This window comes from Temnothorax americanus, unplaced genomic scaffold (assembly GCF_048541705.1).
Source record: "Temnothorax americanus isolate GAGA-0224 unplaced genomic scaffold, ASM4854170v1 Scaffold8, whole genome shotgun sequence".
NCBI lineage: Eukaryota > Metazoa > Arthropoda > Insecta > Hymenoptera > Formicidae > Temnothorax > Temnothorax americanus.
Window position 1 is genome coordinate 5,376,202 of NW_027509802.1, and position 20,213 is coordinate 5,396,414.

Genomic DNA, 20,213 nt, shown 5'->3' on the forward strand with positions numbered 1-20,213 from the left:
AAATTCAAGTTGGTCGTCGGTGACACTGCAATAAATGATGTTTCTTGCTCTGAGATCTTTCTTCTTCCACTCAGCTTCTTCTTCATTTATTTTATCACGTGTCGCTGGTTCGAGACACTCTTTGTACTCCAGAAATAATAAAATTCTGTGTTTCCAAATGCTGTAGTTACTCCCACTAAATCTTGGGATCTTGAATTCGTCATTTGACGCCATTTTGATTTCTTCTTGTTCAATTTTAATTTCAACTCTGGACCTCTCTTAATCTTCGATCCCGTGCTTCAGTATACAGATTTTCTCAATCTCTTTTCTGAACAATTTCTTTAAATATTTTCTTAACTTTTTCAATTTCTCTTTTGATTCTTCCTCCGAGTGTTCTTTCTCACTTGATTCAATTTCACTTTTATTCGGTTCCTTTTTTCCGAAAAATTTGAACGCACGTGTTAGCATAACCTTTTTCACTCGCAACCACGCTCTGCTACCATGTTTGGAAAATCGGTCTGGATCGGTAAAATAAGGTGTTCACTCACTTTGCTACAGCTTTCTTCTCTTGAACTAATATATTTATCGAGTTATACATAATTACCTCCATGATTCACATAGATACAAGTATACTAGTGATCAGCTGTGTATCGTCCATCCTTCAGGCTTTTTCTGGCTCGATACGTACCGCTTCCGTTTCGCACCACACAGCGCTCCCCGGTCGCGCGGCACGCACTCACACACTCTCGCACATACAGCGCCGCACATCAGCTGATCACGTGTAGCGGAGAAATTACTCATATTCCAACAACAATAATTCCTTTTTTTCTCGTTTAAAGTCTGAAGTTCCAGGATTAGTATTATTAAATTGTATTTGTCATTCCTCCGCGATAGTAGCCAGTAAAGCCTGCGGAAACTTGCCTCATTCGTGTGAAAATTTAATTAAAAGCGTTGCTACATATATTTCAGGAAGTGCAAAAAGATGTGCAATTTTAGGTGAGTTCCAAGATTTTTATAATTTAGAACGAAAAAAAATTCTTAAATTAGCTAACACAAGATGGCTTGTACTAGAAAAATGCATTGTAAGAATTTTAGAATATTGGGAAGTCCTAAAACAATATTTTACCTTACCCGCACTTCAAGATGAATTACAAAACGCGAAGAATATTTATGAAATGTTCAATAATGATTCAATAAAAGCTTATTTGTTATTTTTAAAATATGTTTTAAACTTTTTTAATACCTTTATTGCCTTTTTTCAGTCGCGCAAATTTTTAATTCACAAATTATTTAATACTAGTCAACAATTAATACGTCAAATAGGTTGTAATTTCTTAACTTTTGAGGCTTTAAAGACATTTCTACTTTAAACGTAGACAATGAGATAAATATTAAAAACTTGATCGACATTTATGTGGGACCCGAATGTGAAGATTTTTTGGCAACACTATCTATAGAATGCGCCCAGGAAATTCGATTAACATGTTTAAACTTTTATAAAACAGCAGTTAAAGAATTATTAAAACGTTTACCTATTAAAGATAGCTTTTTTGAACAATTATCTTTTTTAAAAGCAAAATTTGCACTTTATGATGAAGGCAGAAATAAATTTAAAGATTTATCTGAGATTGCAACGCGTATAGAAAATATTAATACTTCAAAATTAACATTAGAATGGAACATTCTGCCAACAGTTTTTGATGATTTAGAAAAACAAGAATTAGCTTCTTTAGAAGTAGATCACATGTGGAAAAGAATATTAAAATTTGAAAATTGTACTGGAGAAAAGATGTTTCCAACTTTAGAATTGCTAATCGAATATGTTTTATCTTTTCCTCACTCTAATGCCGAAGCCGAGAGAATATTTTCAATAGTTACAGATGTTAAAAGTAAAAAAAGAAATAGATTATCAGATAATAGTCTTTCCGCAATATGTATAATTTGATCGAGTTTCCAGGCTCAAAATATTAATTGTACAAATTTTGAAATCGATTTTGAACATTTACAATTACACAATGCACATAATTTATATTCGAGACAGTCTAGTTCATCTGATGGTACATAATATTTCTTTATAAAATCTTTTTTTTTACATTGCATAAGATTTAAGCTCCAATTTTTTCCGTTTTTGCATGCCATACCACATTTTACTTACCATATCACATTTAGTAAACATTACCAACAATATATATATACAGTATATTATATACACCATATATATTAATCAATATAGTTTTGTTTTTTTAAAGATTATTTATATAGATATACACAGTATTAATTATAATTTTGTTTTATCTTGATTGTAAATTTTATGTGTTTGTGAAAGAAATATTATATTTTTGTTATAAAACTGTTAGTATTTTCACAAAATATTTAAATTTTATTTAACGTATTGGTGATTAAAAATTAGTATAAGTACATTGAAATATTTATCACATATATTTATGGTATCTTTTATTTATTAAGCTTAAGATTATTAAAAGAATCATAAAAGAAGATTATTTAAAAAATATTTTATTTATTTTAATTTAATTCAGTTTAATTTACTTAAATTAAAGATTGCAGAGAGAGAGAGAGAGAGTATTTTGTTTTAATATTAAAATTTTATTTGTTATTCTACAAAAGGATGTATTTTTGTTGTATGAATACTGGTAAGGTTTTTGGCAGTTTTCCTTACCCTCGCAACAAATGTTGGTATTCTTTATAATTTCTGCCAAATAAAGTATTGGTTTTAGTTTATATAAAAGTGTCTTCTATTTAAATAATTATTTAACACCTTTCCTTCCTTTTTTCTTCTTATTCTTTGTATCATCTTGTAACTGCGTTACAAGTAACGCGTTACTTCTAAACCCTGATTTTATCATTTGTACCATCAACAAATTGACATATTAAAATATTTTTTATAAATTATGTAATAGTGCATATATCTTGTTTTTTATTCATTATTCAAACATTTATACATAATTTTTAGAACCAATCTTACAAAACAATAATACAGGGTACTATATGGTACTTGTTTTTCCGCGGACTAAGTACTTCACTGAGAATGTTTTCGTCGCGCATGCGCGAAAAAGCGGGCCCGTCTGGGATCACTGCACGGCAGTGGTTCAGGTTGGCTTGGAGAACTTTGGGTATAAATGTATGGGCCATTACAGAGCGTCATCCGGGCCCTCCGTCTCCATCGCCTCTTCTGCCCCTTGTTCTACTAAAGTTTGTTCAGAGTTTGTTTGGGGGTTTGTTTTACCTCCACATCCTTCACTGGTTGGTTATCAGCTTTCCTACCGGCTCGTTTCCCTTTCGCCTTTTTCCTATTCCCCACTCCTGGGGGAGCAGTCGCAGACTCGCCAATATCCTCCGAGGGACGCTTGGTCGCTTGTTTGGTTCCTTCCTTAGCAGAGGTTTCCCTCATTTCCACTTCCGCTGGACCATTCTGAGTAGCCCGATTAGGCTGTGTCGGTCCGGTAATCCCCCATCCCGGTTTTCGCTTTTTCTTCGCCGAGGAACAGGTTTTACTCCCGGCACGGTGGTTAGAGGGCTTTCCCAAATCGGCGCAGACCGGGCATTTCACCCGCTTGCTGCAGTTTTTAGCCACGTGTTCCTCCTCGCTACACCTGTAGAACCGATTAGCTCTATCCACTTCATTGGTGCAGGTTGCTTTCACGTGCCCTCCCTCCAGGCATCTAAAGCACTGGAAGGGACGTGCTGTGAGCACCTGCACCCTAACCGTAAACCAGCTCAGCCTGAGCTTGCCCCCATTCTGCTGGATTGCCCTAACCGCAGCAAGCGGGCACTTGGCCCAGGCTGTCTTCAGCCCGTTTGTTCCGTCCCTAGGTGTTCCCATCTGTATTTGGGTAATTGGGCATTTGCCCACTTCCGCGATAGCAGCAGAGATCTCCTCCTGGGTAATCGAGTCTTCGATATCCAGGATTCCAACCTCTCCTGTCTTTACCGGTCTTACAACCGTAACTCCCTCTCTTCCTGTAAATAGAGCGTTCATGCTGTCAGCCAATTTGTCTGCTCTTACCGCGCCCTCTTTACCAGGTAGCTCTATTAGTAGGGCTCCGGTCTGGGTCCTTTATGGTTTCAATGGACCCTCGATCCCAAGGTCTTTTAAATAGATCTTACTTTTAGCCTCTTTCATTAAGGTCTCATACTCTCCCTTAAGGCTAGTAAGGACTACCGCCGCTGTTTTTGGTGGGCAACCAACTTTGTTAGCCGCACCAGTTCCTTTCGCTGTGCCATTCCTACGTTTATTCTGGGTAGGTGGTTTATCCTTGGCTTGGTTCTGGGTTTCCTTGCTTGGATCCTGTCCATTCGCTGCTTGATTCCCTTTTGGCTGCTGCTGGTTTCGCCTCTCCTGCGTCGGTTTAAACAGTGCCTTCCCATCCTTTCTGGCCTTCTTTTTGGTCACTTCGGCCCAGGACAATTGTGACGGAGGCTGCTCCAGGGGTGGATTGACCAACGCCACCACGCCAGTCTCCTCACCCCCGGCCTTGCCCTCAGTCCGTACGGGTTTGGGTGCAGCTTGCGCTGGCGGGGGGGGGCTTGTTAGGGGTTTTCTCTTTTCCCCTTTTGCGTCCCCGTTTCCCACCTTCCTCCGCCTCAATGGCTTTATTGCGGGGCTGAACTGGCTGCGTTTGGACTGGGATCAGTCCGCCCGCAACCAGCGTATTCATAGTCCTCAATAAAGTCTCGAGTTGTGAAGCCATCTTGTTCATTCCTGTCTCCATCAACTCTATCCTCCTCAGTGCGTTGCTGTCCACAGCATTCCCGATCTCTTGTCCCAACACTCCCGAGTTCCTAGGCTCCGTGCTGGCCACGATGACAGTTTATGGTTCCATATCTATTGCTATGTCATCACCCTCCGCAGGGATGGCTGCTTCTATAATTGCTAGAGGTTTCCCTCCCAGAGGGGTTTTCCTTACCTCAGAGGCACCATTTTTGGCTACTTCTTTTAACAGACATAGTCTGTTTCTTTCAGCAGCCTCTCTCTTTCTTCTCTCGCTCTCCCTTTCGAGCCTCTTTCTTTCTTTCAGTAACTGATCTCTTTTCCTATCAGCTTCTATATTCTCTCTCTCTCAATTCTCTCTTCATCGGAGGATGAGTCATACCGTATTTGGTTCCTTACCTTTCTAGGTCGTTGCTCCTTAGGAGGTTCTTTTTGGACGCGGCACGGGGATTCATTTTCCTTGTCCACGTTTATATTCCGACTATTATTTCCCTCAGCTTTTTTTTTCTAACTGAGTTATCTTTTCTTGAAACTTAGCATTTTCACGCCTCAGCTCTTCGACTTCAAAGTCCTTGTCGTTAGGATCGTCGGCTTTCACCCGATCAACCAGGTGGACAGCTGCAGCAGAAATCACTGAAGCCGCCACATTGAGGCTTTTTTGTCCCTCCTCTAAGCGAGTTACATGTGGTGTTGACCTTATCGACGGTAGACACTTGCTCTATAATTCTCCTGGCAAGGTCTTCAACCGGAGCATGACGGAGTTGCTCGGTGTACTTCTTCTCGTAATCTTTTCGACTTCTCGAGAGTTTGGCGGCTACTTTGGGATCATCCAGTTCCCTGAGTCTCCTCTCTTCGTCTTCCCTTTTCCATCTAGCCCACACCGCTTTCTTCACCTCATATTCTCTGGTGGTCACAGGCCTACCTCTTTTTCTGCGTTTGACCATCTCCGGGTTTTTAGGGATATTTGATCCAGAGTCTGACGAGTCAGACGATTCCACATCCATAACCTCGTCTAAGGGGTTATCATCCTTTGACCGCGCCCGTTCACTGTCACTCTTTCCAAAGGTAGGAGCTCCCTTTCGTGACCTGCTTCGTAGCCCGATATGGCTTACCACCGTATTACGATTATCCCGTCGTATTTTGGAGCAAAAGCGTCTTGTTTTCTCTTCCTCATCTAGGGAGGATTCAACAGTCACTGCTTGCGAGCAGCTATTTTTGCCCGCTTTAGCGCACTTTGGACCGGCATTACTGTCGGGTCTAACGGTGCGCTCTATACTGCTCTTTCTGGAGGAGCACTGGCTCCCCTGGGCGATGGTAACTTCTTCATCCAGGCTCGCCCTCAACCCAAACGGTAGCTGAAATTGTAGCCCGACGTTTGATGACGACGGAGAGAGACCGGGACGATATCCCTCATCCGCCGGGTCCTGGGGGTTCGAATCCCCTGAGCCAGTAAACTTAGCTCCTTGTACACTCATTTCATTGATTTTAAGTTGGTTTATTTTCGGGGTGTCCTTCCCTTAGGCTGGTTGGCATCACCCGCCTCACGAGCCCACCCTGCCCGAGCCCTCGGGTATCCCCGGATTCGCCATACCCGTATCAAGAGCGCCCCCCGAAGGCCCCGAGGAGCCCCCGGGGACCACCCCCCATCCCTGAGGCACCATCCGCCGATCGACGCCGACGAGAGAACCCCGCCACCCCCGCACGCGCGAGCAGGGACACGGAGCGCCCACACCACCGCCGACCCAACGGACTCCGCGATCGTCACCGGCCTTTGCGTCCGGTGACTAGATCCGCCGGCCCCGACCCCGGAATATGTCCGGGCGGCCCGACGGATCTCCTACCCAGGACGCCTGGCCCCGACCTCGAAATTTGTTCGAGTGGCCCAGACGACCCTCCGTACTAGAGGAACCATGGGACCACATCCCTGGTGTGCAATCCCCTAGTACGGGCCTACCCTCCACCCAACCCAGCACCACGTACTGGGCGGATGAAAGGCGGATATCCCCTCTCCGAGGAGAGGGGATCTTCGCGACCCCACGGAAGGGCGATCCAGGCCCGCAGCGCCAACAGCCGAGGTTTCCTTGGACTGCGGCGCTTCCGTCGAAGGACGGAGTGCAGGCCTTTTGACCCCCCCACCGCGAGGACTAGGCCGACTCCACCCCACCCCAAAAAGGGAAACCCCAGGACTACCCACCCTGCCGGACCACCGGCGTGCAATGGGTGAATGGCCCAGCCCCGGGAGTGGGGTAACGTGGGACGGGAAGAATCCCGCAACCCTCCAGGCCGGACGACCACCGGACCGGGCCATTGCCCGAGAGATCCGACGGCCGCCATTGGCCCAGAGGGAGGCGAGAAATCACCCATCCCACTTCTCTCCTTAGGAAACCGTCACCCCCCCCCCCGAGCCTGCCGGAGCACCGGCGTGCAATGGCCGAGGAGGAGCCCCCCAACCCCGTGGTTTTTTATCGAGATTTTTTTTTCTCTAGGCCGGTGGGAGGAGTAGAAACTTCTCCCTCTCGGTCCCGACCGACCGGGCGATTGAAGTCAGGGCCGCCAACCCCTACCGACGCTTAAGAGTCAGAGAACTAGTTCCCTGACAGGGGCGCCGGACCCTATTGTGCCCTCCGAATCTCGACAAATCGAGAGGAGGGGGCACGGCATGCTCTTAGACCCTGTACCTCCCCACCGAGCCCTCTCTTCGGCATGACCAAAGGTACTGCTTCAGTGGATCATTGTTACAAGGAGCCCTCTCACCACGACAATGTGGCATGCCACGAGAGGGAGGCTACTACCATTTAGGTTGGTACGTATCACTTGGATTGAGTTTGGTAACGCAATTTTGTGATATAATAATCTCTTTGCAAAAAATTGGCGCAATTTAAATTAAAAATTTCATTTTTTTTTTAATACATGTCACTTGAGTTAAGTTAGATAATATAATTTTGTAAAAGAAAATTTAAAAATTTTACTTTTTTTTAAATACATGTTACTTGAGTTAAGTTAAGTAATATAATTGTGTGAAGAAAAAATAAGCTATTATTTAGATTAGATTTCTGAATTTACAAAATACATTGTGTGTACTTGGCGGTTTTTTTATCTTTTTTGAAAAATAAAGTTATACATAAACGAAAAAACAATAACTATCTTCTAAAGAGATAAAGGATAACGCTAAACAGCTTGTTCGGCTTGTTTCTACAAATCTAAGATAACGTTCTTTTTTAGATTCATTGACACAGTAACTTCAGCAATGAAGCACAGTATCCAATAAGTAATATAGCGGTTTATCCTCAAACTCAGTTGAAAATGAATAGAGAATTCATTTAAGTAATAAATGATCATACGAAAATAAATACGTTTATCTTAATAACGCAAGAAATGTTGGTATCTGCTCGGGGGGGTATCAATTGTTCCCCGGATTTGCGATTGGCCTGTACTAGGGTGGTTCGAAGAACCAAAAGGGCAATCCCCTCACGAATGCAAGCGAAATATAATGCGCGAAAGCCGGGATAAATTAAGCGAAGCGACTCACCGTATCGCTGCCCGGCGCCCTCCTGGGGTAGTCTCTCGGCCGTTCTCGTCTGTCCTCTCTGGTGGCAAATCCTCCCTTTGATAGCGAGCGGGAGGCGTGCAGGCAGACAAGGTAGCGGGCAAGCAAGCAAGCGAGCAGCAAGCAACACCAAACGGGCAAGCAGGCACACGCCGTTATACGAATTCTTCGAGCACTCGACTCTGGCTCATGCTCCGTCTCAACGTGTCGGCAATTTTTACGGGAGTGAGTGCTCCGGAACTCTCTCGGCTCGCGCTCCTGGAAGTACGGCGCGAACGAGTACTATTGTCCCAATAATTAGGCTTGCCGTCCATGGGCGGGCAGCACGAGTCGGGTGAGTCGCGCGAGTATTGACACTTGTCGCGGCCGCCAACGTTTCGCGCGAGTCTCAAACCGACGATAACTTTGCGATATTGAGCTTACAGACTAATATACAACGAGTATCAACGCAATTCAAACATATCAAACATTACACAGATGCAACTAAAACTACTATCTTAGAATTATATACACTACCTACAGGTGAGCGCCAACCATGCCGCCCACCAAAATACAACGTTTGTATTTTCTTATTTGGCATCGGTCGCCCGGGGTGGCGTGCCCGTGGGTAAAAGGTACAGCTTTACCAGGGGGCGCTGAATCGAGCCGTCCGCGACCCGAACCGTGGCGACGCGCGGAACGCCGTCGCTACCCGGGTGTAGCGCCTTCACCCGGCCGCGTCTCCAGCGCAAGGGGGGCGCGTTGTCGTCTTTAATGAGCACTAAGGCGCCCACGGCGAGTGGGTTTACGGAGGTCCACCACTTGGGGCGCTGTTGTAAAGTGTTGAGATATTCCCGGTGCCAACGTTTCCAAAGGTCCTGATGATTTCGCTGTACCAGCTGCCACCGACCTAAACGATTTATCGGCAGCGGAGTCAGATCGGGCGCGGGAACGGCTACGAGGGGCTCCGTGGTTAAGAAGTGTCCCGGAGAAAGGACCTCGAGGTCCAACGGATCGGTACTTAATGGGCAGAGGGGGCGGGAGTTCGGGACGGCCTCGACCTGGGCGAGGACCGTCGTGAACTCCTCCACCGTCAGGATTTGATCCCCCACTACCCGTCGGAGATGGGTCTTGACGGACTTGACTCCTGTCTCCCAGAGGCCCCCGAAATGGGGCGCAGAGGGAGGGTTGAAAGACTACTTTATCCCTTCTCGCTCCGCCGCGCGGCCCATGTGGCGCTCAAGCTCTCGCGATGCTCCCACAAAATTGGTGCCGCAGTCACTGTGTAAAAGGGAGCAACGTCCGCGACGGGCCACGAAGTGTCGCAGCGCAGCGAGAAAGGAGTCCGTGGACAGAGAAAGCGCGACCTTCAGGTGGATCGCCTTGACGGCGAAGCATACGAACAGGCATACATATGCCTTAAATGAAGAGACTCCTTGAGCTCGGCGGGGGGTTATCGCAAACGGACCCGCGAAGTCCACGCCGCTAATCGAGAACGGTTTGACCGCGCCAACCTTTTCGACCGGCAAATCTGCCATGGGGGGTTGGAGGGTGCGAGGATTCGCTTGAAAACACCCGTAACAATCGGAGAGGACCCGTTGCATCGCGTGATGGACTCCGAGTATCCAGTATTGCTGGGCGAGCAGATACTGGAGCGTGCGTCTACCGGGGTGCAAGTGGGCGCGGTGCACCTGTTCGATAATGAGCTCGGTGAGTCGGTGGGCATTCGGTAGCAGCACGGGGTGTTTGGATTCGAAACTCAGTCCCGAGTGGCTGAGTCTGCCGCCCACCCTGAAAAGTCCCGTTGGGTCTAGAAACGGAGCGAGTTTGCTGAGCGGCTTGGGGAGCCTCCTTCCGTTCCTTAATCGATTGATTTCCTCGCCGAAAGACTCCAGCTGAACCAATTTTACTACCGCCAGTAGCGCCGAATGCGCTTCGAGTTGATCCACGGCCAAGGTCGCGGGTACCGGCTTGGCCCTGGATCGAATCGTAAACCGTATGATATACGCGATTACCCTACTAATTTTATCTAACGACGAATATCTGTTTAGTAATGACGAAATGACATTGGGTGTCTCGTACACGACGAGCGTGGCGATCCTTTCTTCCTTGCACTGACCCGCCTCGTCAAGTGCCGGCTCGGTGCGGGACTCGAAATCTATCAACCATTCAGGGCCTCCCCACCATAATGAATTTGCCACGAGTTCGCGAGGGAAAAGTCCGCGCGAGCAGTGATCGGCCGGATTGCATTCGGTGACGACATGCCCCCAGGCCGATACCGGAGTTTTCTCTTGTATTCGAGCGACGCGATTACGCACGAAAGTCTTCCACCGGTGCGGGGAAGAAAGGATCCAGTAGAGGACCACCTTGGCGTCAGACCAGGCGTACTCTTCATCGATATTCAAGTGTCCCCGCAGGACCTGACGGATGTAAGCCATCAAGTTCGCGAGGAGCAACGCGGCGCAGAGCTCTAGTCGAGGTAGAGAGATGGCGCGTAGCGGGGCTACCTTCGACTTAGCGCAAAGGATCACGACTCTAGTCTCCCAAGGGGTTATAACACGCAGGTATACCACCGCCCCGTATCCTTGTTCGCTCGCGTCGCAGAAGCCATGTATTTCGCGACGAACGTCATCGCCCGCGGGAAAGGTGCGAGGGATACGCAGGGAAGCCAGCGCGTCGAATTCGGCCTGATACCGTTGCCATTGTCGGCTGACATCTGACGGTGGTTCGTCGTCCCACCCGAGCCCCAACGTCCACAATCGCTGTATTAGTCGCTTCGCGGTAAAGGTCAATGGCGCCAAGAATCCCAAGAGATCGAAAATACGAGCTACCTCTGACAATATCGTACGTTTAGTGCACCTCCTAGTGAGCGGGTTGAGCGAGAACTCAAAGCTATCCGACTGCGAGTGCCAACGAAGGCCCAGCACCTTGAGTGCCTGATCTTCGGGCATCTCGAAGGACAGCATTGTCTGGCTGCAGATCTCTGGGTCGAGCCCCTCCAACACGGCGGGATGGCTGCTCGCCCACTTTCGCAACTCGAAGCCGGCGCTCCGAAATAATTCGAGCAATTGATCGCGAAGCGCGATGGCTCGTTCGACATTGCGGACGCTGGTGACGACGTCGTCCACGTATAGTGACTCGAGCAGTGTAACGTAGACCAAGGGGTACCTAACTCGATGATCGTGAGCCAACTTAAGGAGGCAGTATATTGCCAGAAACGGCGAAGCCGTGCTACCGAAAATAACCGTCGTGAGCAAGTAGTTGAGAACGGGATCCGACTCCGAAAAACGCCAGACGATGCGCTGATAGTTTCGGTGTTCCGGGTTCATCAAGATTTGTCGGAACATCTGTCTTACATCCGCGGTAAGGGCCACGGGTTCCGCGCGAAATCGGAGTAGAACCGCGATAATGTCCGGTTGCAACCTTGGACCACTGAGGAGCGTGTCGTTCAGCGACTGCCCATTCGGGCACTTCGACGAGGCGTCGAAAACGATTCGAAGTTTAGTCGTGGTGCTATCCAGCTTGTGAACCCCATGATGGGGTAGATAGTAAACGCGACCGTCCGCGGGGGGTGGTTCGCTTGCCAATTCCATGTGCTCGCTGTCGAGGTAATCCCGCATGAATGCGTTATAGCTGTTTCGAAGCTCCCGGTTCGCCTTAAAGCGGCGCTCGAGTGCGCGCAATCTGTTAACGGCTATCGGCCGAGAGTCCATGAAGACCGGAGGGTCGGACGCGAAGGGGTATTTCACGACGAAGCGTCCCGAATGATCGCGATAGGTGGTCTGTTCGAAGCACTCCTTACAACGTCGATCCTCGTTGGAGCAAGGAATCTGTTCCGGAACCTCCTCCAAACTCCAGAATCGTTCCACCGCGGCGTCAATGGATTCGATGGTGGTGGCGAGGGAATGCACCGGTCGCTCGCGCAACGACGGCGAGATCGCGCCTATTAATACCCAGCCGAATGCAGTGTTGAATGCGTCCGGTTCGCCCGTTCTGCCGGTACGCCGCCCGTCGCGCAACACCGACACGAATGAGTCCGCCCCCAGTAGCATGTCGACGGCGTCGGATAAGTGGTACTCCGGATCCGCGAGCGGCAGCCTCCGTAGGTGGCTCCATGATTTCGCGTCGACGCGGGTATGGGGTAGCGGCGAGGTAATGCGCGAGAGCACCGTGGCCTCGATCGGGAACCGGAGGTCCTCCTGATCTCGCGCCCGAACAACGAACGAGGTGATGCCCCTTGTGGTGGCGGTTTTGGTGTCGTTGACGCCCAACACGGTTGCCCGATGTTTTGTCCGAGCAAAGCCCCCCCGTTTGAGGCAGCTCTCGGTGACGAAATTCGCCTGACTCGCGCTATCGAGTAACAGGCGGCCCGGAAACGCGCTGCCGTAGGCATCGAGCGCCTCCGTCCGAACGGTCGACAGGAGGACGACGCAGCTTGAGATGCTCGCCATCGAGATGATCGGTTTCTCGACCGCGCTCGCGGGCGCCACGGTTTCGCTAACGGCCGGCGGGACCGCCGGGGCGGTCGCGGCAGGCGGGTCGGTAGCCCGCTCGAAATGCAGGAGGGAGTGGTGTTTCGCCTGACAGGACCGGCAGGCCCAAGAGCTAGGGCAACTCTTTAGATTATGTCCTGCCCGAAGACAGTTTAGGCAGAGTCCCTTTTCTCGAGCGAAATTATGTCGGTCCTTGGTTGAGAGTTTTAAGAACTCGGGGCACTTAGCCAGTAAATGCTGCTCCCCACACTTGGGGCACGCGGCATTCCGCGCGACGAGCGAGGTTGTCGACGCGGCCCTCCTCGACGATTGATTTTGCGCCTTCAATTTGTTTGATTGCGGTGAAGCGTCCGACACCGCCGCGAGCACCGTGCAATATCCCGCTAGAAACGTGGTCAATTGTTCATACCGGGGTGGTTCCGCGGACATATGGGTCGCCTCGAATTTCTCCCGTAGCGTAGGTGTGAGCTTCTCTAACAAGTGGTTCAATAGTACGAAATCCCACGCCTCCACCGGATAACCCATCATCTGCAGGGCGCGCGTGTTCTCGGTGAACACGTCCAGCAGGGCTCGGAGTGACTCGGCGGTATCCGCGACCAAGGGTTTGGCGTGTGCGAAAGCGCGCCAATAATGCGTGGCCAACTTTCGCCTGTTTTGATAGCGCCCCCGAAGCGTATCGTACGCGATCACGTAATTCTCCGCGGTCAACGGTAAGTTCTTTACGACGCCAAGAGCCTCTCCCGACAGCGAAGCTAACAAATATTGAAACTTTTGTATCTCGGCGACCCCAGGATTCCCGTGGATTGCCGTGTCGAATAAAGCGATGAAGGACGGCCATAGGGCGAGGTCGCCCTCGAATTTAGGGAGATCGATCTTCGGCAATTTGATGGCCGAAGTAGGCGCGGGTCGCGACGACTGTTGTGCGGCTGCTCGCTCCGCGGCGGTTAAAGTTTCGTATCTTCCTATTACCGCGAAACGCATCCGGTCGAAATCGTCGCGAATTGCGTCCTCGGCAGTGAATTCTTCATCCGTCGCATCCTGGATGATCCTGAGGTGAGTTTCCTCAAAATCCCCAACCACTTGGCGCACGGTTGGATGACGCACGAGAAAATTTGATTTCTGAGCCACGTTGTTTATTGCGAGCGTCGAATATTGGTCTATCTCCCTCACACGACAAATACACAATTCGCGTCGCGCTCGATATCCTTTGGACATGTTGAAGATCGAATTCGTCAACAAGGTGAGATATGTGTACACGCGCAAGACGACCGGAAAACCGACGGACGACTTTCGAATCGAAAGGTCGACAGAGTCAGGAGGATGGCAGCCGGTCAACAACGCACAAAAATATGCCTCGCCTTGGAGTGTCGAGACCAAAACATTCCGAATCAATAGGCGAAGAAACACCGCGCCTCGCCAAGGCCGAAGGGGGCGGGCGGCTCGATTCCGGACAAGTGTTCGAAGGCGATGGAATATGTTCGAATATTCGATCGTCTTTGAGTTCATCAATTGCAATGCGAAGTCTGCAACGTTTATGCAGAATTTCGGCGCGGCGAAGACGGACAATGGCACATGCGCGAGCCTTTACAATTTCAAGATTCGCGTACAATCACAATGATGCGGATCTCCTCACCGCGTCGTCCATGTGACGGGCGGACGAGGGGAATCGCGCGCGGGGCTCGGGCACGCGCCTAGTTTTTCGTCTTCCTGTTATAAGGGATGCGACGATTATGCTCGGTTGCAAGAGAGATCGAGAAAAGGGCACGCGCGCTTGCGATTATAGTCCCGCGGATGTCTTCGCCGCGACGAGCGAGCGAGAGCGCAATCACGTGAGATGAGGTGGTACGCGTGTACCATTCGATTTAACGAAGGTCCGCAACGGTTTGCGGCTACTAGCAATTTATGCACCGAGAGCGCAGCGACTCTGAGAGAGTTAATCACGCGGATGTCCTCGTCGCGACGTGCCGAATGCGACGCGCGAGCGAGGGAGCGATTACGCGGCAAGCGCGTGCACGCGCGGATTGTTTTATTTCACTAGCGGCTGCAACGATATGCAGCGATCGAGATTTAAACGAAAATAATGGTACGCGCAACGATCAGATCCCGCGGATGTTTTCGCCGCGACGTGCCGATGCGATGTGCGAGCGAGAGAGCGATCACGCGGTGCGAGCGTGCACGCGCCGATTATGCGATAGAAGGTTCGAGACGATTAACGTTGATCTGCAGACTCGCGCGAAAGGTCGGCGGAGTTCTCTAAACGCGATTTTAGATCCGGCTCGAAGGACCAATGCTCGGGGGGGTATCAATCGTTCCCCGGATTTGCGATTGGCCTGTACTAGGGTGGTTCGAAGGACCAAAGGGGCAATCCCCTCACGAATGCAAGCGAAATATAATGCGCGAAAGCCGGGATAAATTAAGCAAAGCGACTCACCGTATCGCTGCCCGGCGCCTTCCTGGGGTAGTCTCTCGGCCGTTCTCGTCTGTCCTCTCTGGTGGCGAATCCTCCCTTTGATAGCGAGCGGGAGGCGTGCAGGCAGATAAGGTAGCGGGCAAGCAAGCAAGCGAGCAGCAAGCAACACCAAACGGGCAAACAGGCACACGCCGTTATACGAATTCTTCGAGCACTCGACTCTGGCTCATGCTCCGTCTCAACGTGTCGGCGATTCTTACGGGAGTGAGTGCTCCGGAACTCTCTCGGCTCGCGCTCCTGGAAGTACGGCGCGAACGAGTACTATTGTCCCAATAATTAGGCTTGCCGCCCGTGGGCGGGCAGCACGAGTCGGGTGAGTCGCGCGAGTATTGACACCTGTCGCGGCCGCCAACGTTTTGCGCGAGTCTCAAACCAACGATAACCTTGCGATAATGAGCTTACAGACTAATATACAACGAGTATCAACGCAATTCAAACATATAAAACATTACACAGATGCGACTAAAACTACTATCTTAGAATTATATACACTACCTACAGGTGAGCGCCAACCAGTATCAACGAGATTGAATCACAATAGCCGCAAGTATAACGCAATATTAACGTGAATATCGCAGTCACGATTCTCTTTCGGTAATCTATCTCGACAATGTAATTTTACGTTCTTTACAGAAAAGATAAATGAATTTACACGCGGTTGCAACCAATGGAAATTAACAAAAAAAATTATACCAAGCTCAGTTTATTTATTTATGACAAATGTCCGCGCGACTGATTTCTCCTTTTCTCTATGTCTAGTGATCTCTGAAACCAAGAACAATAGAGTATGTAAACGCGAATGTTCCCACTTTCTCCCGCTAAACAAATGTCCAACATTGTTCTATGATTTACCAGAAATCGAAAAATGTTACCTGAATTAATGGTCAGATTGACCAAGCCCATAAGGGCATTTTAAACGTGAATTAATGGTCGGATTGACCAAGCCCATAAGGGCATTCTATCCGGTCCAATATGGCTGACTCGTCCTCTGTTCGTGTGACGACGTCTCAATGGCGACGCTAGTAGGGAAGCAATAGATACTCCGAGCCCAGGGATCTCGGGTTGCGGTTAGCGGGCCGGGGGGGGGTGGCTTCGCTGCCGCGGGGGAGCGCCGTAAGCGGTGGGCGAGGGGGTCGAGGGACGGTGTTAAGGGTCACCGGAGGGGGGCTATGCGGGGGGGAAGAGAAAACTGGGCGAGAGGGGGAGCGCGACGCGAGGGAAACACTTTATGTAAGGTTGGGTGTGGCAGGGCTGCTAACGGGGGTTCGGCGCGGGGCAGGGTCGCCAACGGGGGCTCGTTGCGGAGATTTGGGCGTTTTCCAAGAGGGCGCTCGGAGCGGCGCTCGCGCCGTTACCGACCGTTTTGGAGAATCGCGGGCCAATATATTTTTTGTTTGTTTTGTTTGTTTTTTTTTTGCTTCTTTGTCGTCGTCGCTCGCGCGCGTTCGGGCGCGTCCGAACTCATTCGAACTCGTTCGAGGTCGTTCCTCTAGACGTTTCGGGGGGTGGAGAGAACGACGCGTTCGAAGTGGTTCGTTTCGCGGGGGGGTCTCGCGCGCCCGTCGTCGTCGTCGTCGTCGTCGTGTTCTTTTTTTTTCTTTTTTACTTTTGGACCGAAGGTCGTTTCGATCCGCGTCGCGACCGCGGGGGGTAAGCGTGGTCGCGCGGAGATGAGTATACGGATTTGGAAAATGGGGAGAAACAGAAAGACAAACCGCACAGATGAGATACGCATATAGTTTTTTATTTATTCAAAAAATAATACAAGCGCGTTTACATTGTTTCGCTCGCGCGAATATATACATTTCGTAGACGCGACATCGTTATAAGAATTGGAAACAAAGCGCGGCTATCTCGCAGTCGACGATGTTGTCAGGATCGAAGAAATCGCTCTTCAGTATCGCAGTCTGAACCGAAGTTTCCATTTTCATCGCGGCGGCGGCTATCTGCCGATAGCGCAAAAACTTTGCTTCGAAAGTTCTTTCCACATGTCGAGCGTCAGGGAGATTTTCCTGCCTTGTTTGTCTCCCAGGGCGATATCCACGTACGAAGGCGTGGTATGAATACTGTACCACGGCGATTTGATCGCGATACCTATGGCTATGTACTTGTAACCAGTCGTCGTCAGCAGATAACGCGTCGTCAGGATGCGCACAGGGGGCAATTCGACGGTCTGGTCGGTGGGAGGGCGAAAGTTGGAACGAAACTCCTGATGATAACGACGACGATCGTCCTCGACGGGCGCGTCGGTGGGAGGATGAGAGCTGCGACGCGACTCCTGGCGACGAGGAAGATAATGGCGATCGTCCATCGAACTGATCTTCCGCTTTTTATTGCCGTTGTCGTTCGCCTCCGAATCCGCCGTCTCCGTAGGGGAAATACTCCTCGGCGCGGGTCGATCGGCCAACGTTGAGAACATTTCGCGCCGCGGTAACCGTTTCTTTCTGATTTTTTTTTCCGACGCGTCGTATTTGTCCGACGACGCGACACTGATGCCTTGGGAGGGACACGTCGGTATAAGTAGGAAAGATCTGACTTATGTCGCGCGTGGCGTGGTGTGGGAAATTTGCGCGGTCCTCTATTTTTTTCGGCGGATGCGAAGATCGGAGAGCCGAACACCGGTGTCGTCATCGTTCCAATAATCACTCGCCGTCGACGTTAGCGAGTTATCGTTGAGGCGTACGATTCGATCGAGGAGATCGCGCAACTGCTGCAGCAGTTCGGCCTTAGAGCAGACGATATTCAGCATTCGCAGATCGAATTTACCGGCCGACAAGACGGTCCTCGTAAATTCGTTGAATTTGTAGAATTGCGTCCGAGTGGTGAAGTACAGATTGCCGTCGATGTAGCGGAAGATCGACGTCACGCCGGTCGGTATTCCGGGAAACGTCACCTCGAGGGGCGTAAATTTGGCGACTTTCTTGCTCTCGTGGCATTTGTCTATCTCGCCCACCGAGTTACCGTTGAACACCACGAAAGAACGTCCTTTGTGGGTGTTCACCGCTCCGTTGATCAACGTGTTTTCGGGAAATCCGAGTTCTTGCAAAGTCTTTGGCCAACCTGGCCACAGACTAAATTCCGGATATTGAACCAAGTATACCAAATTATCTACTAACACCACGAGATCGCCAGACGGGGATTGATAGGCGGCGGTCACGCGCGTGTAATTGTCGTGAAGGAAACTCATGTGATTCGAGAGGGCTAAAGGTCCGTTGTACGTCCTACCGTCCAGATCGATCGACCAAACGTAACGCTTGTACGAGATGTACATTCGATTTTCCAAAATCAATATCCCGTTCACGCGATCGAGGCTGCACAGGTCCGGCGACGGTGGCGGCGGCGGCGGTGGCGGCGTCCGACGCGGCGGATCGTTCACAATTTCTTCAACGTACAAACGTTGAATGTCGGCGATGTCGTTTTGGTCGAGCTTCACCGGATACTGCTGGTCCGGCTGTTTCGCGAACATCACCGATGTTTTGCGCCCGTTGTGCACCAATCCGAGGGAGTGGCCGATCTCGTGCGTCAGCGTGTAATGCAAGAAAAATTTATCCGCGGGATGTTTGTTGACGTAAATGTGCCACGGCTCGTCCCCGTCGACGTGCACCTCGGAGACGAACCCCGCTTGGTCCGTCGGGAGAAACGCGAGCACGTTGCCGGGGCCGTCGAATCTGTCCGAGCAAATTGCTCCGTTTATCTTGGTATTCGTGATATAGTGACGTAGGCGTCGCCAAGATATTATAATGTCGGCATTCGGCGTTTCGGAGCGTTCGAACGTCAATGCCGAATGCTGCGACCACAGGTCGAACGCGGCCCGCGCCGTGTTCAGTTCGGTCCCGTCGGCTAAGTGAAAATGCCACGTCAGGTGCGTCTTCGGCCATTTGGACAGGCTCGCTTTCGTTCTGTGCTTCAGGATATCTCGGAAACCGCATCGCAGTTTTCTCATAAATTGCAGCGTTTCGTTGTTGGGCGTTCCGTCGCTGGGTAAATCGTAGTAATTCTGAAGATCCTCAAAGGCTTTGCGAAGAACGTCGTATCGTTTCTGAGCTGGAACCGCGTCCACGTCTTTGGACAGATATCCGTATTTCTGCAGGTAGTCGAACGTGAGCGCGTAATTTTCGTCCGTAATTGTGAAATTGATGCACCCCGCGGCGATAAAACACGCGGTTAACGCGATTACGCGCGCGAGCCGCATCGTCGAGAGCGAGAGAGAGAGACGACGGCGGAACCGCGATGACGGCGCGTTGCGGTTGGAGCGCGATCTGAATGCGAACGTTTACGCGATGACGCGCTCGTTAGCGACAACGCGGATAGGTGGCGGCGCGGCGGGGAGTCTCGGGCATGAAAAAATAGGCGTCGAAGATCCCGGCGGATGAGTCGGCCAGATAAGGAAAAATTGCGTCAACGATTCCGGCGGATGAGTCGGTTTGATTAAAAAAAATGCATTAATTATTTTCCTCGATGCGTAATTTCCGTCGATTCGTATATTTTCCTCGACGCAATTAAATGCTATTCTTAGTATATTTTTCTGCCGCAACACCCCTTTTTTTACCATATAAAAGAACTCGAGACTAGACTTGGGCATAGTCTATCCACACTTTTCAAGTGAATTCAAGACGATGGAGGAACTTAACGAGTTAAAAAACGCGTGTGATGTATTACATAATCACATCACAACCCTGACGAGGGAGATTGAGGATTATTGCGACGCGCTGCGGCAGTTGCAGCAGTGCTTGAAGAGCTTAATGGAAAAGGTGCCTCCCTGTCTGGAACTCATCGTTCGCGTGGACGATGACGCCGTAATGCGCGAAAAAACGTGAGTATCGCTTTCAAACGTGAAATCATTTCTTATAATATAATCAAACAATAAATTTGATATTTATGCATTTTTATATTTATTATTCATATTTATTTTTATTTATATTTATTAATTGTATTTTTTTTGCGTAGAGCCATTTTGGGTTCATTGGCGATAAAATCTCGCCAGCAGATCAGATTGTTCGTGACGAAATTTTGTGG

The 20,213-nt window shown here is 49.8% G+C and overlaps 2 protein-coding genes across 2 annotated transcripts; both read right to left on the minus strand.

Moving 5' to 3' along the window:
- Positions 1-9,430: 9,430 nt before the first annotated feature.
- On the minus strand, positions 9,431-13,942 carry LOC143907316 (uncharacterized). Its single transcript, XM_077423998.1, has one exon. It carries the CDS (start codon positions 13,940-13,942, stop codon positions 9,431-9,433), a length of 4,512 nt encoding a protein of 1,503 aa, XP_077280124.1.
- Positions 13,943-17,775: 3,833 nt separating this feature from the next.
- On the minus strand, positions 17,776-19,389 carry LOC143907317 (interstitial collagenase-like). Its single transcript, XM_077423999.1, has one exon. The coding sequence runs from the start codon at positions 19,387-19,389 to the stop codon at positions 17,776-17,778; it is 1,614 nt and encodes a 537-aa protein (XP_077280125.1).
- Positions 19,390-20,213: the final 824 nt, after the last annotated feature.

Excerpts from the sequence above, each read along its gene's own strand:
- LOC143907316 (XM_077423998.1), bottom strand. The coding sequence starts at position 13,942 with ATGTCCAAAGGATATCGAGCGCGACGCGAATTGTGTATTTGTCGTGTG.
- LOC143907317 (XM_077423999.1), bottom strand. The coding sequence starts at position 19,389 with ATGCGGCTCGCGCGCGTAATCGCGTTAACCGCGTGTTTTATCGCCGCG.